Here is a 16,822-nt window from a genome sequence, read left to right as displayed (position 1 = left end):
TTCTCAGAAACTTCCTTACAGATTGAAATTATATTTGATCATCAGTCTGACATCAATGAGTTATAATGTGTGAACACTTTTCTGGTCTGTCAGATACCTAATTCCTGTGTGCCGATATTTCGATTTTTTTCTCTCAATATGTACAAGAGGGGATATACTTAGCACGTCAAAGGGTGCGTTCTTGTTTTGGTCTATCATGCAGGGTTTATTATAACTGTGTCTTTTTAAATGACAGTTCTTCTACACACACATATATGTTCTATTGGGTTAAATTTTACAAAGCTGTTTAACTCGACAACTTTCCTATTCAAAATCAGGAAAAGTATGAGGCGTTGTCTTTATTCATTATTTTATTTTGTTATTTTGTTGACCGTCTCTGTTGAATTTGTCCGTACAATGACAGTTATCCGTTAGATTTAGAGTTTGCCAAAATTAATGGTATACATACTATATATTGATGAATACAGTGCGTTGATACTTAAAATTACTTATTGGGCTTTTTGTGTTGGGTTTCTATCTCATTGACATATCTTTTTATTCATTTCGTATATGAAATAAAAAATTACACACAAAATTGTAAATGTTGATTTGATTTTTTTTTACATTTCAAGATAATACTGTTGACTCATTATTTCAATATAAAATGAATAAATATAACAATTCTCGTGATATGGCAACTTTTCTTAACAGGTACTTTTTTTTAAATTCGCGCAACCGGATTTATGACGTCAGTGAATTTTCCGCAAATGTGACAACATCTAAAGCGACGTCGCGAAATGTTAACGTTCTGATTAAAAACGTCGCGAAAACAACACGAAAAGCTTGAAAACGTTGTTATCTGTACTGTATCGTATACCCTTAACGCCATCACGTAGTAGATTTCATATTGGGTTCATGACGTCACGTCTACTATCAATGGTGACGTCATATATATTAATGATGTTGTATTTCATTGCTTATTTTTATACAAAACTTGGCAGGAAAAGACCCTGGTGCGATAAAATCGTTAAATAGTTCGCTACTGACCCCTACGGATCCATAGAGGGGAAGTAAAACCCATACGGGATTCGGCAAACCATAACTTATATTAACGTTTAAAATGAACAATATGTTGAAAATAATAAAATACTATGTTATAGTTATTGACCAAGCAAGTTGGTATATGTCATTTAATCTGCACGGCTCGGGTGACTTCACTTGACCCGAACGACGTAGGAGTCTGGGTTAATGGGTAATCCCGACCGTGCAGATGAAATGATATATACCGATTTGATTGGTCAATAACTATTTTAACACATGACGCCATCAATGTACGTGAACGTTTTGGAAATATTAAGACGATATTCAATCCACGGCTCCTTCGAAAGTTTTTCTTGTAGGGTAAATGAAGGGGAAAATACGCATTGACGTAGTAAAAGGTTGGTAACTTTTAAATAATAACTTTTTTGATATCCTGGCTTTCTCCTAAATTGTTACAGTATTTGGTGTTTTTGATTGTTTCTGTTAAAATTCACAATTTTTATATAAATTTCGTGACGATCAAATCAGATCAAATAAGTTTTCTTTAAAGTCGGCAAGATAAATGAGACTGGGTTTTTGATTAACGATTTATAACTTGACATATTCTTTAGACACCGGTCTATTGTTGAACACTATATGTTGCCCTAGAGATGTCCTTAGGTAGTTTTTGTCTTTTGATTGCTGTCTTATGTATTAGATAAAATACAAATATAACAAAGAAACAGGCCGATAACAACCGTTGCCGGATAGTTTTTCTGCACGAGTAGTCAGGTGAACCTTGACCTGACTACTAGTGCAGAAGAACTATACGGCAGTTTGTTTCCGGCCTGTTTTTTTGTTACCTTTGTTTTGTATCTGACTTGTGCGACGAGTAGTACATTTTGCATTTAGAAGAGGTAGCAAAATTAAACAGATTAGAAACTTAAATGGCCATATACCAGTTAATGTAAGTTACATTTAAACAAACTTCCCTTCAGCCGAGAATTTTTTTCTCAAGAAATTCAAGAGTCTAATAATTTTATAAAAAAGAACCATGTCAAGTAAAAGATGAATGTCGTACACATTTGAGACTTTTTAAAATGCAACTTCGCAAGTAAGTAATGTATGAAAAAGATTTCAGAGGTAAGCAAGCTAACATTTGATTTTTATTGGGGGGGGACGGAAAAGGGCGGTAAAACACATTTAAAATAAACATGATTGATCCTTTTTTGTTGAAAAAATGCAGGATGTGCCATTCCATCCCCCCATTTCCCCTTAAAAAAATAATGAAAATCGTACGTTTGCTCCCAAATATATGAATTCAATATATATATATATATGAATTCAATAACAATATAAATGTATCAAAAGAATGAATTTTCTATTTCATTAGGGAATGAAATGTTATAAAAAAATGGATTTTGTCTTGTTATTAGATATATGTATAGGCATATATTTTGGATTTTTAAAAAAAAATTTCATGCTCATAGGTTTTTATATGTTTCTGATAGTGTTGATCAAGATTAAACACGTGTCACAATATGATCCAACCGCAGCTTATATTACCGTCCAAAATTGGTGACATAAGTTGAATGATTTTCTTCAAGATTTGCTGCCTATTTGAACATGTATTACACGGACACTTTTTATTTATAGATCAATCGTGCATTGGTGAGTTGATAGGGATTTTATCTTTTGATTAGATTTGATTTTTTTTTATATATTTCCTGTCTTTTTTATTGAAATATAAACGTCGGTACAATGTACCAGCATTTCTTCACTTTCAGCATTGTCCAGAATACTATTCATTCTCATATATTGAAAAAAAAAACATTTACGGACCGACCATTTAGCTTCAAAAGGGGGGTATTTTTTTTTCTGAGTAAGAAAATTATTTAGTTTGTCAACGCTATCACCCAAATATTTTTTTTTCGAAATTAGCACAATCATATACGGTATTCCTGATTTTCCGAATACCGTATTTTGAAGCTAAATGGTCGGTCCGTAAATGTTTTTTTTTTTCAATATATGGACATGAATAGTATTCTGGACAATGCTGAAAGTGAAGAAATGCTGGTACCGACGTTTATATTTCAATAAAAAAGACAGGAAATATATAAAAAAAAATCAAATCTAATCAAAAGATAACATTGGACCATTATTGTGTCATCTGCTTGACCACAATATATTGTTTTCTCCTAAAATTGGGGATCAGAATATTTTTATAGGAAAAAACCATAACCCCCTTTTGAAGTTGAATGGTCAATCCCTTAGTGTACTGACATGAATAGTAATATACTGGGATTGTTTGAAAAAAATATAGTTATTGATGCCAACGTAAATATTTTAATAAAAAAGACAGGAAATATGTCGGTGAAACAAAAAGTTCAAATCTAATTGAAATTTAAAGTGCCCATGAACTCACTGATCATGCACGAGTGATTCTATTCATAAAAAGTGTCCGTGTAACACCCGTTAATGTACTGTTTTTCTATAGCACTCCTGGGGGCAAAGTCGTACAATGGCGTATAACCCACATCTCCTTCAGTTTTAGTTCCGTTTGATGTACTTTTAAATCGGTTTATGACAAATCATAAATGAAAGGGCTATAGTATATATTGATAGCTTTACTTTATCCCAAGAATATGCTCGGAGGAAGATTTAATCGAAGAGAGATGTACTTAAATTTATAGTGCAAAGTAACCAAAAAAAAAAAGAGTTTCACTTTTCAATCTTTAACTTCCCCCTAAATGAAAAAAAAAAATACATGTTTCACGTGTTTCAGGGATACTGGAGTTTCTTGTCTAGAGTTATGCTGTAATAATGATTCATATATTAATGAAATTTCAAACATGTGAGAATTGACGTAATCTTATATGTCTCACCATTTACACTACTACCAGCTCCCAATTCATATTTCTATTTGTAGATCAAAGCATGAAGCAGAATTATCTGTTGTAAACATTCTTTTGAATTGAATAGAATTCAACATTGTACCAAGATTTACTGCTGCATCGTGTTCATTTTTTGAAAAGGTCAAAATGGGAAAAAACTAAATATTTTCATTTTAATATCTAGATATCGACTTTTTTACGCGTTAGCGTCAACAATGACCAAAAAAGTTACACAATTTACAAAACAGAGCATAAACTGTCACTGACAGTCTTTTGACATTGCAGCACTTATTTCAAACATTTTAAAAAAAAGTCGAGCGATCGAAGAAAATAATATCAACAGGAAACATTTTATCAGAGGAAATTCTTCTTTCTGTGTGGGAAGGTTGTCTAAGGCGGAGAACAATCATGTATTCTTGTTGTGAGATTTGTCTATTTTTATTTCTGTTAAAACAGTATATTAGAGAGGAACGCAAACCACGTTCTCGTGTAAGTTGTACGAAGGGTCATTCGAGTCGCAATGCAATTTTTAACACATTTGCTAGTGCAACACATAGCAGTTTGTTCGCATACCCTAGAATAACGTGCAACAGTTTGTTCGGATACCCTAGAGTAACATGCTACCTTTAAAGTTTGTTCGCGTATGCTAGAGGAACTTGCTGCAACTTGCACGAAAACGTGGTTCGCGTTCCTCTAGGGAATGTGTGTCATTCGAAAACCTGTCATTCCTATAAAAGAGGGACCAAAGATACCAGAGGGACAGTCAAACTCATAGATCGAAAACAAACTGACAACGCCATGGCCAAAAATAAAAAGACAAACAGACAAATAATAGTACAGATGACACAACATAGAAAACTAAAGACTAAGCAACACGAACCCCACCAAAAACTGGGGGTGATCTCAGGTGCTCCGGAAGGGTAAGCAGATCCTGCTCCACATGTGGCACCCGTCGTGTTGCTTATTTATTACAAATCCGGTAATTAGACTAATTCGGTAAGTTACATCCGTGAAAAGGGAAGGGTATTGTAGTTACGACATAAGGAACATATCCGATATCATCTGTGAAACGGTTATTCCATAACGGTCAACCAACTCGTGATGGCGTCCGTAAAATTTACGAAGGGATGATTTCAACTTCACCCTGTGGAACTCTTGGCTATAATTGACTAATGGAAACCTCTGTATCAGCAACCCATAATTGTTTAATCAAATTTACTTTAACATTCAATCAAACTGGCGTTAGGCTAGATGACGCCGTACATATTTGGTAATAAAAAAAGAGCTGATGAAAGCTGTTTATCACTTACTGGCACTGAACATGACACTTCCAAGTTGAAACTGAGAAATGCCCACTGATAACTGGAAAAATGTCCCTACCAGTCTTTCGTAGTATTTTAGCATACATGTAACATATACATGTGAAACGCCTTACCAGTGGCAGTAATATCATTCTCTCCTCGCAGAGTCCATATTGTACCGGAATTGTACCAAACTTGGACTTTCACATTTATTGGTGTAATAACATTTCTGCGTACATAAATTTCCCACGTATATATGAAACCACAGCAATCGAATTTGTATTGGTTGTCGAAGTTTAGAACTGCATTGACTAAAAATATATAGAAAAATTAATAAGAATAATAATAAATATTTATCACTACAATCCTATCTGTAAATAACATTGCAATGGAATTTAAATTTGTATTTAAACTTCATGCGACATGTGGTATGATTGCCAAAGATACAACTATCCGCCAATTTCTTTTAATATTTTCCTTTATAACCAGATAAAGAATAATGGTTTGTAAATTCGTCTAGTTTGAAATGAATATAACATTAAGGTATTTAGTTATCAAATATTGCTATGCGTTGGTCCATCATTACATACATGTATAACAATTAAATTTCATTTACCTGATCGGGAGTAATTTATTCGGCTTCGTAAATGTGGAGATTCAATTTATGATCTGACGAATAAGCATTTGCTGAACACCTAATGTTCGTGTGGGTAAGTAAAGAGCGTGCGCACCCTTAGATCGTCAAACATATTTTTTTAGCTTAAAAAATGTCAAGAACTAATAAGGGTCCCGTCCCCTAACATCAAATCCTGGTTCCGCCACTGAAATACATATTTTAATGTTGACTAGAAAACCCATTGTGTTATTGGTATGTTAGTTTAACCATAGATATAATAACAAAATCAACAAATAATCAGTTTAGTTTATTATGTTTTAAGCAGAAATTGGAACATTTTATTGTTTGTTTTCAATGATTTTTCATTTTTTTCAGTTTTGTCAACTTTTTAAATTGAATACGATTTTTGTTAACACCACAACACGAAAGCAACACAAATGTCAATTATGTACGCAAATGCGGGTAGAGGTTAATGTGTAAGCCATTTATAACGAATTCTTACGGTAATTTTGACCGAAAGAAGTTTAAACATCGCTTAAAAACTGGCTGCATACATAAACTATGATATTTCTTATTAGAATGGAAATACATCTCTGGTAGATGGAGGTCGCAAATTATTGGAGTTAATAATTGACTATGTTTACCAGTATCTCCATTATAATCATCATTATCTTCAGTCTGTGTGTTCTGTTCACCAATGACGTCATTTGCTATACACTGACCTATAAATAAAAGAATATGTGGGGTCAATGAAACAGTAAACAAATGACAAAAATAACCCAAAGACATCTATTCTAGATGGCAGCATACAGTCCTCGTAGTAGCCTACCGGCCGAGTCGAACCAGCATCTTGAAATTGGTATTTGCCACTTTTCCGCTAAACACGCAGCATTTAGGAATAGGAGCTAAGATTTTGCTGAAGTAGTTCTAATATTTATGCTGTTAAAGGGTATTAGTGAAACTGTTCTTAGACTTACGCCATAAAAGGGTCTGGTTGAAGTAATCCTAAGATTAATTGATTATTTCGTAGCAGTTTTCTTAATTCCCACGTGCATGGTAACATGAACATATAAATCGGTTTTTGTGAAGTAATCCCAAGATTTATGTCATGAAATGCTTTAGGTGAACTATTCCTATAATTTTATGTCAGAAAAGTAATCTTAGTATTTATGCCATAAAAGGGTCTTGGTGAGGTAATCCTCAGATGTTTGCCTTAAAAGGGTCTAGTTAAAGTAATCCTACGATTTATGCAGAGAAAGGGTCTGGGTGAAGTAATCCTACGATGTATACTGTAAAAGAGTCTGGGTGAACTAATCCTGAGATTTATGCCATAAAAAGGTTTGAAAAAAGTAATTCTAAGATTTATGCCGTAATAGGGTAAAGGTGAAATAAATAAATCCTTAGATTTATGCCATAAAAGGATTTAGGTGAAATTATCCTAAGATTTATGCTGTAAAAGGGTCTTAGTGAAGTATTCCCATAATTTATGTCATTAAAGGGTATTTGCTGAAGTAACCCTAGTAGGTATGCCATAAAAGGGTCTGGGTACAGAATACTTAAGATTTTTGCCGTAAAAGGGTATGGGTGAAGTAATCCTATAGTAAGGTTTATGCTGTAAAAGGTCTGAGTGAATCAATTATGAGATTTATGCCACAAAAAGGTTTGAGTAAAGTAATTTTAAGATTTATGCCGTTAGAGGGTTAAGGTGAAGTAAATAAATCATTAGATTTATGCTGTAAAAGGGTTTTAGTGAAGTAGTCCTAATATGTATGCTGTTAAAGGGTTGAGATGAAGTTATTCTAAGATTTATAGTGTAAAAGGGCGAATTAATACTGAGGGTTATGCCATAAAAAGGTTTTGAGTAAAGTAGTTCTAAGATTTATGAAGTACAAGGGTTAAGGTGGAGTAAATTAAATCATTTGATGTAATCTGTAAATGGGTTTTAGTGAAGTATAATTCCTAAGGGTTATGATGTTAAAGAGTTTTGGTGAAGTAGTCCTAAGATTTATGCCGTTAAAGGGTTTAAAACTTTGTTACTGCTTTTAATTAAAGATATTTCTATCAACTTTGGCTTTCTTTGTTCAAAGACAATTTGGTACTTTTTTTTCTTCCAAATGAAAATATAGTTGCTTTATTTATAAGTAATAATATGTTTTTCAAGACAAACATACCGTTGGTAATTTTTATACGACCGCAAAATATTTTGCGGTCGTATATTGGTATCACGTCGTCGTCGTCGTCGTCGTCAGCATCGTCCGAAGACATTTGGTTTCCGGACATTAACTTTAGTAAATGTAAATAGAAATCTATGAAATTTAAACACAAGGTTTATAACCAGAAAAGGAAGGTTGGGATTGATTTTGAGGGTTATCGTCTTAACAGTTTAGGAATTAGGGGCCAAAAAGGGGCCCAAATAAGCATTTTTCTAGTTTTCTGACAATAACTTGTGGAACGGTGTATGGATCTCTCTGAAATTATACCACAAGTTTCCATATCATAAAGGGATGGTCAGGATTGGCTTAGGGGGTTATGGCTCAAACTGTTTAGGAATGAGGGGCAAAAAAGTAAGAAAAAACAAGGGTGTCCTGTTTAATTGACAATTAAAAAAAAGTACAATGTTATGTTTGGATTACCTCCCTTACACTGCTTTTAAATTATGTATAAAGAAATGTTGTAATGTCTTGAGGTGATTAGCTGTCAATCTATTTTTAGAAGTTACTATTTAAAAATGCTGAATATTAATTTTAGTCATGATGATGTATGTCATTTTCTATTTTAAGACTTTTAGGATGTATTTAAATGGGTAATTATGGTTGCAAACTCCATTGGAAATTTGAATTGAGATTATGACCATATCTTGCGGGTAAGATTTTTTTATTTTGGAAAAGGTGGGGGGGGGGGGGGGGTTAAAAAAAGAAATTGTAAGGGGACAATTTTTTTTCATTTCAGATTTCAGAAATTAAAATTTCTTCAAATGATTTAATTTTTGCAAACAAAAGGGGGTAAACAATTTTTTTTTCGGGGGGGGGGATAAATTCGCAACAGCATAGTGTATTGCACAAAAGCAAAAAAAAAAGAGGGGTAATTTTTTTAATTTTTTTTGGAGAGGGGGCAATTCCCAACAGCATAGTGTATTGCACAAAAGCAAAATATTGAATATAAGTTCAAATCATATATTTTTTATTTAAAAACCAGTTATTCTGTGTCAGAAACCTATTATGTGTCAAATATTTAATTACAATCCAAATTCAGACCTGTATCAAGCGCGAATATTGTGTCCATTTTTGCCCCAACTGTTCAGGGTTAGACCTCTCCGGTCGTATCTAGCTGCGCTCGGCGAAGCAATTTATTTAAATTGCATCCTGATTTTTTTTCTCGGTCTTTTTCCGAACTAACTCATTTTACACAAATTGCGTACAATTTCAATTATCATGACACTTTGCAAACGATTTTACTCAAAATTCATGGCACTTCATCAAATTACTTGACAGTCATTGAGAACTTATGTAATTGGTTGTTATGAGACGAGGTAGAAAGCTATACGTTATAATATTCCAAACCTTTTTGAGTGTGATATCAGGCTAGTGTCAAACGATTTCAATTGGAAAGTATTTATATTGAACAAATTAACAATGAAACTTGTTATTGATTATCATAAAACGAGGTATAATGATAATTAACATTTCAAAATGTTCCACGTAATGATATACTTTAAAATATTCCACGTTTTCTAGTGTCAAACAATTTGAATAGGAAAACATTATATTGAGCAGATTAACAATGAATCATTCTTATACTTAAATCGTACGTACTATGTTTGATTTTAGCATTCAGTAAACGTTTAAAAACATATTTAAATTTGTCCGTTGATAGTTAAACAATGAACTGTTGCTCTGCATTTACATTCATTCAAAATGCATTCAAGATAGATCATGTAAACAGGCCTTTTCTGTAAACTAGGACTTGCTTTATTCAATAAAAGAGAATATTACAGTATAAGGAGATGGGGTATGATTACCAACGAAACAACTGTTACTATTCACCCGATAATAGATAACATTTTTAGATACTTAGATAAGTAAGATAAATTCCTTTTTATTATATAAAGACCCTTAATATCATAGTCGTCAGGAGAATTATCGGGTTAATCAAGCATATATGTATAATGTATTAGTTAAAGCGATGGAACATTTCATTTTTAGTTGAGATTCTTATCCTGACAAACGGATAATTACTCGAGCTGTGCAACATGTTCCCTCGCGCATTGCGAATGTATTGAAGGTCTATTGCCTTATATTAATGTCTGATAAATCCAGGTAAAACTAATGTATAGCATATGAACATCAAACATACATGTAACATACAGTTTTACAGTGAAGTGAATCGAATAAATATCATTATAAAATACTTCTTCTTGTCCATGAACTACCTGAAGTATTTGCCACTGAACTTGAAGCAATCAACAATTTTAAAAATCACTCTTAATCAAATCGAAAAATCAAAATAAACGACTTTAAACATAGTATTTTTCAAAGGCAATAATTGAATAAAAAAAAAATCAATCGTGGTTATACAGCCTGGGGTTTGGCTTATGTGAAATGAAAATGATAAAAACTAATGTTTATGAGCGTAGTTCCTATATCTAGACATTCGTTTTACATCCATTGAAGGGAAAAACATTTCAACAATAAAATTAGAAAGAACAACCTCTTACTACATGTATATGTGATTGATTAATACGACAAAGTTCTTATAATCTGGCTTTCATTCATAAAACTTTACTCAGTACTCGGAGTACAACATTTGTGCCCGAAAAACTAAATCCAATAGTTTGATTGGTTGATTTCTGAGTCTGAGTACGAAAAATTACTCGAAAGTTTTATGACTGTAGGTCCAAAAACAAATTCTGCCACTTTTAACGTTTAAGTGTCAATCTGCCAAAGAATCAGGCAGTGATGAAAACATGACGAACAAAAACCCACTCAAGTTGACATTAATTTATGTTCAAAATGTGTGATGGTGCACGAATATAACATTCGTTTCCTTTTCCTGTTCTGGTAATTCAAGATATAATTTGGTTGAAATGCACTAGAAATTAACAATTAAGGGGAGCTAACTCCGTAATTTGCTATCATTCTAACCAAAAGTTTTCTAGAGATTTCTCGAATTACCAGACACGCAGAAATGAAAGACCTACAATTTCTAACTCAGGATAAGGGTAACTTCAAAATAAGATGGTTAGGTCGGTGGGTTTTTTCCGGCCTTGTTTTGATTTTTTTTCAAAATTGCCTGATTCTTACAAAGAATGGCACTTAAGATATAAACACTTGTCTTTTGAAAAAAAAAGTTGGGTATTTCTGGCCATAGGATACAAATATTCAAAATACTGGGTTTTTTTTTAGCAAATAACAAAAATTTTGACCCCAATTATCTCTGAAAGTAGCGCATGACGGTATATTTTTGTTATTATTACATATTTGAATTGATCCAGCATAAAATGGCTTGTATGCAAATTTTCGTCATAAAATCACACTGGAATTAAAACGGTATCGTATGCCTTTAACACTCATTCATAGACTTCTTTTATCTGATTCTCGTGATCAATCAAATTAGAGCAGTTTATCGTTTTGTGACTTTTAACTGCAACAGTGGTGTGGATCTAAAATATACATTATGATTATAAAAATAAACATTTATTAACTTTAAACGATGAACATAAATTACTGATAGATATGTGACGTCATCCAAAATACCCTGTTCTGTGCCTTTATACAGATAAATATTTTTTTACAAGAGGCCCTTAACAGCCTACATCGCTCACCTGGATCTGTCCGAAATCCTCATAGTTTTAGCTCAACTCATGTTTTATTAGAAATTTGTTTTGCATTTTAATTTGATACGAATTGTGAATAAGTTTTTGCTATCATGAAGTGCCTTAATCGTTTCTTTTTGTTGCCTTTTTAGCTGAAAGAGGCTCTAGTTTTAAGATATTATTAAACGTGAAACACTGACCGTAATTTTGTTTTTGCTTTTTATAAGCCAATCCGTAAATTAAGAACGGTCAGTTCGGTTTACGGTAACTACATGCAGTTTCAATAAAAAAAAACAAAAAACAAAACAGTCGTTCCCATAAATTACAGAAATTTTGCCTTGCAACAGGTCACCTACGGACCCACCACTGAATTACGTGAAAAACATTTTAATTGTACTTAAGATGACACTTCACCAAATCATTTTATATTCATTATTTTTAACCTTTCAAAAAATAAAATCCTTTTATAATTCTTTTTATTGCAAATTTGTAAAGGCTTTAACTTTATTCATCATAATTTGACGTTAAAATAAATAAATTCTGTCTATTGAATACAGTGCAAGCATTGTCCCACCGTCCAGTAGTTATATTAAACCTACGCGTTCAAATGAAAAAAGTTAAATGATCTGTCAAAATCGGTTTTCAAGTGATTCAAAGTCTAAGTAAGGTCTTACTTGTTATGTAATCAGCATGGAAGTTAAACTGATTTAACAATTCGATCTCTTTTAAATCTAAATCAATGGACATACAAAAAAAACTTAAACAACAAACGCTGAACTCTATGTCAACGATATAAGCAATAACAAAAACAATTACAATATAGTGACTAAAAGCAAGTTCAAAGTACTTCACTTGCTGATATAAAATCATTGCCGCCTTGAACTCTAATATCAGTGGATGCATTTTACAGTAGACTTCATAAAACAACAGTTCAGGAAAACATGACCTTAGTTACATTTCATCTATTGCATATTCCTTGACCATACCCGTTATCAGATGTATAGATGTAAATAAAGGAGATTTGGGTATACGCAATGAAACAGCAACCAAACGACAAAAATGAACAAACGACATTACAGGGCAACATACAGTCTTCAATAGTAGACAGTTGTTTTTACGATATGCAATACGGCAAACATTCAAATCGTCCCGAGCACATGAAAGTTGTGAACATTTTCACAGAAACAATCAATAAATTTATTGGAGATAAAAACAGTTTTGTCTGCAAGTTCAGATAATCAATGAGGATTAAGTAATATCTACTGTGTAGTAATTTTATTTGGGGATTAGCCATCTGGGGTCTAGGGCAGTATTGTACATCATGGTGTAGAAACCTGAGGCCAATGTATGCTATGGTCAAATAAGTAAGTGGATTAGCCAGTTATTGGGAGGGACAATTAAGGTCAGATTATTGCCTGAACTTGGACGTGCAGTCATTCAGCTAATTTCTCTGAAAGAAGAAACATCTTTTATTTGAAACTTGGAAAATATTTTGTAACTTTTTGCAAAAACCCATCCCATCTTCCACCCAATTTCTGACCTCGGACAGGCACATTGTTATAATATTGAGTGGTTAACCTTTTTTTTGTAGATCCCAACCAGTCGCTTTTTTTTTTTTTTTTTTATCTAGACAGAGACATATATACACATATATATATGTCTCTGATCTAGATTAGTATTAAAAACTGCCAATATAAGAACATGTATCAGTTGGAAAATACTTTACTCAACAGATTGGTATTTAATACACACAAACAAAAGTGAAAAGACGAAACGATTAGTGCAATTAAATTTTTCTATTAAATGTAATTTAGACCTAGTATCCTTGCTAAGTTTGGTCATTAAGGTAGCACGGGTGTTTTCCGCCATCTTGGACTGTAAACAAGCAGAAATTAAACAATCGGGTCTCGATCTTTAATGAAATTTACAAATTTTGGAAGAAGAATGTCATTCATGTGTTAGACTTTTCATCTGAATGAAGAAAATTATGTGTTTTATCATATTTTTGCGTCTGTTTCTACAAATACAGAATATATTTTGTTTGATTCAATTTTTTCAACTTTGTCATATAGGTGGATAAAACTCAGATAATGTAACTTTTATACTGGAATGTGTTATGAAATCACCTATTTTGTTTTGTAGCAAGAAAGAGAGTCCCGTGACCCTAATGTTTCTATCTCTATTTTGAAAGCCCATTATAAGAGCTATCTTCTTATATTTTATCTTACAATTCTATGGTTTAGTTTTCTTTCTATCACCCAAAATTGTGTTTTCCCATGAATAATTTACACAACATCTGACAATTTTGCACAACATGTAGCTTGAAAAAAAAGCCCCATGATCCATACTTTTTATTATATATTTAAGAAAGCCATCATATAAACTACATTTTGTCAAGTTATTAAAAAATTCTATTGATTTTAATTAAGAACCCCCATCTACCTTAACTGTGATTAATAACAATCACTGACAATACAGAAAACAGTCTGCTATTGTAGAGACGCAATGGGTGCCCATAGGAAGACGCACAACCTGTCGATAAACTGTATTGCCGAAACAACTTACATAGATGTTGTCCAGGAGAACATTTAGAGCTATATCTATCTCATAACAGTTACAATTAAAAGTAAACCTACCTTGTTTATCAATACAGAAAAGAGTTTTATAAGTTAGAACACATGTATTTGCATTTATATTTTGTGTAGATCTTTATTTCAGAGACTATAAACATATTATTGTTAAAATCAATTGAGCAGCCGAAACAAATTTGGTGTAGGCCCTCGTGTGAAAATTGAAATATAATTAATTAAATCTAGAGATTTTGAATATGCAAAATGTGGTTTATTTCCTTATAACTCTTAAGCTTTATTCTGTATTATTTTGCCGTCAAAGATTCCCAATTTTTGTAATTACGAAATTTGTCTCACATTTTGTTAATGCATTATTGTTATAAGAAATTGTAAAACTGTTAACGCCGTATTTTACCTAGAAAAAAAAAAGTGATAGGAAAGCGGAGGTTTGAGAAATGTTTTTAAAAAATATAAAAAATTCCATGAAATATATTACATTTAGGTACCATAAATATAAAAAGCTCTATGATAATCAAGAAATACATGCTGCTAAGTTGAAATTTAAAAAATAAAAGACGTAACGAAATTGACTACGCTGCTATACAAAAAAATACAAGAATAATTGGTTCATCATCACTTGTTTACCCTATCAGTATAAAGTAAATATATCAAATAGATGATAATGAAAAAAAAATGTGATAGAATTGTTAAATAAAAAACGAAATCCATATATTTTAGATGAATTGTATAATAAAAAATGTTATACTTCTATTCTAAATGACATAGTATTTTAAATAAGTCTATTAAAATTTTATTTTATCGCTTTACTTATTAGATTGCCTTTTTATTTGAATAAATTCTTACACATGCATTTTATTTGATGACATGGTAAAAAAAATGTATTAAACTTACCATCGGTTGTTTGTAAATAAACGAAAAAATATAGTGGAATGAAAAATGTAAAAATTATCATTATCCGTCTATTCCAAAACGTCGTAACTGTTCGTTAAATCCCTCAAATTAAAAGTCCTGTCTTAACTCTGATAACCTCACTTTCATTCGATGTAAGTAAATCACCACCGTAACTCGATTCGTCGAGATAAATATTCGTGCGGACTGTATCATGAAACCGTAATTACATTGTATGCATTCATTAATAGATTATCGGGGATAGTAGGTCTTGTATAAAGATCAGCAATGGTTCTTTGGAAGCACTGGCTAAAAGATGATTCATGTGCTTACATGTATTTGGTTATTTGTTAATGTACAACATCTACTCTGAAGTACAGCGGCCGATATTAGAAGGACAACATGAAAATGTCATTTTGTTTTTGAATACGCAAACGATATGAAGTTTAATTTATATGTCAACAGATAACATAGTTTGTTCTTGCCTTCAATTAATATGAACATTCTATGGAGCAGAATTATTTTGTATATTTTGATTTGTACCCTTGAAATCTGCCGAATTTGATACCAAAATTGCTGAACTGATTATACATGTACGTGTATACTAATAATTATATTTATATTTTGCAATATCACGGATAGAGATTAAAAAAAATATAATACATTTTTTTAACCCTGACACCTTTTGATGCTTGTCTCAAGTCTGGTTTCATCGTATGTTTTCGTCCTATAACAAGTTGTTGAAAATGGAATACAGATAGCAGTCTGTTAAAAGTTGTTCATCTCACTTATAAGGACCGATTATGGTATTTTGAAGATGTTATTATTTTTCTAGCTAATCCCTATCCCAATCGTCGGCACAGATTTCATATTCGTTCTGCTCCATACTACAAAACACTACACTAAATAGAATCATGTGCAAAACAGTGTAGGCGAGACCATTGATTGGCGCGCTAAAATATCCCATTGACTGGGTCAGATTAGGTGAACGTTCGTCTGTAACGCCCACAACTCACGACGTATTTATTATAAACATTTAAACTGTGGGGTTGCCAAAGGGTTTCAGTATATATACGAACTACAATGCACAGTATATTATATACATATTTTATTTGCGATCATAAAATGTACGAAGTCGTCCATTACTATGTAAATTGGGTCGATTAAAAAAAAGGCTGAAAATGTTTCTGTTGCCAAGGGTTTTTCACAAGTATAGTAGTTAGCAGAAAAGTTCACCAAACAATACATTTTACCTATTCAAAAACGTAAATGCAAATTCCACAAGGCTTGATCCAAATAGCCTTTTTATTGCCTAATAACTTGCAAGTACGAAAAAGACAGGACAGAAGTATATTTTGTCTATATGTTTTGTGTACGCACACTTTTTAAAGTTGATCATGCATTCGTTCTAAAATAAAATTTTGAACAGAAAAAAGTTAAAAGATGACATAATTGGACATGCAACCGCAATTGTTAAATCGCTTTGACGTCCGAAAAAAAAGATAATAGTCAACACATGCATTCTAACTTTTAAAGCCAGTTAAATCCTTTTTTTTTTTTGCGGAAAGAACGTGCGATATCATAAAAATTGATTATTAAAACATAACGAAAACACAAGTAAAGAACGTTTACACTGAAATGCAGTCAAGTTTAGCGATTGATAATTCATTGATAACATTCTGGCGTATCACAAACAAACAACTTGTAACGTCTCATTTCAT

At 32.1% G+C, this 16,822-nt stretch overlaps 1 protein-coding gene across 1 annotated transcript in view; it reads right to left on the bottom strand.

Annotated features, from left to right (window-relative positions):
- Positions 1-15,216, bottom strand: part of LOC127717880 (protocadherin Fat 3-like) — a 47,007-nt gene extending 31,791 nt beyond the window's left edge. The window contains exons 1-3 of the mRNA XM_052223741.1: positions 15,105-15,216; positions 6,455-6,532; positions 5,329-5,505 (exon numbers count right to left, since the gene is read on the bottom strand). Of these exons, the coding sequence (XP_052079701.1) occupies positions 5,329-5,505; positions 6,455-6,532; positions 15,105-15,165 (316 nt within the window). The 5' untranslated portion in view covers positions 15,166-15,216. The remainder of the gene's footprint in view (positions 1-5,328; positions 5,506-6,454; positions 6,533-15,104) is intronic.
- Between the last annotated feature and the right edge of the window lie 1,606 nt (positions 15,217-16,822).

The sequence above is a fragment of the Mytilus californianus genome, unplaced genomic scaffold (genome assembly GCF_021869535.1).
Source record: "Mytilus californianus isolate M0D057914Y unplaced genomic scaffold, xbMytCali1.0.p SCAF_1, whole genome shotgun sequence".
NCBI classification, from domain to species: domain Eukaryota; kingdom Metazoa; phylum Mollusca; class Bivalvia; order Mytilida; family Mytilidae; genus Mytilus; species Mytilus californianus.
This window is presented reverse-complemented; position numbering and strand designations above follow the sequence as displayed.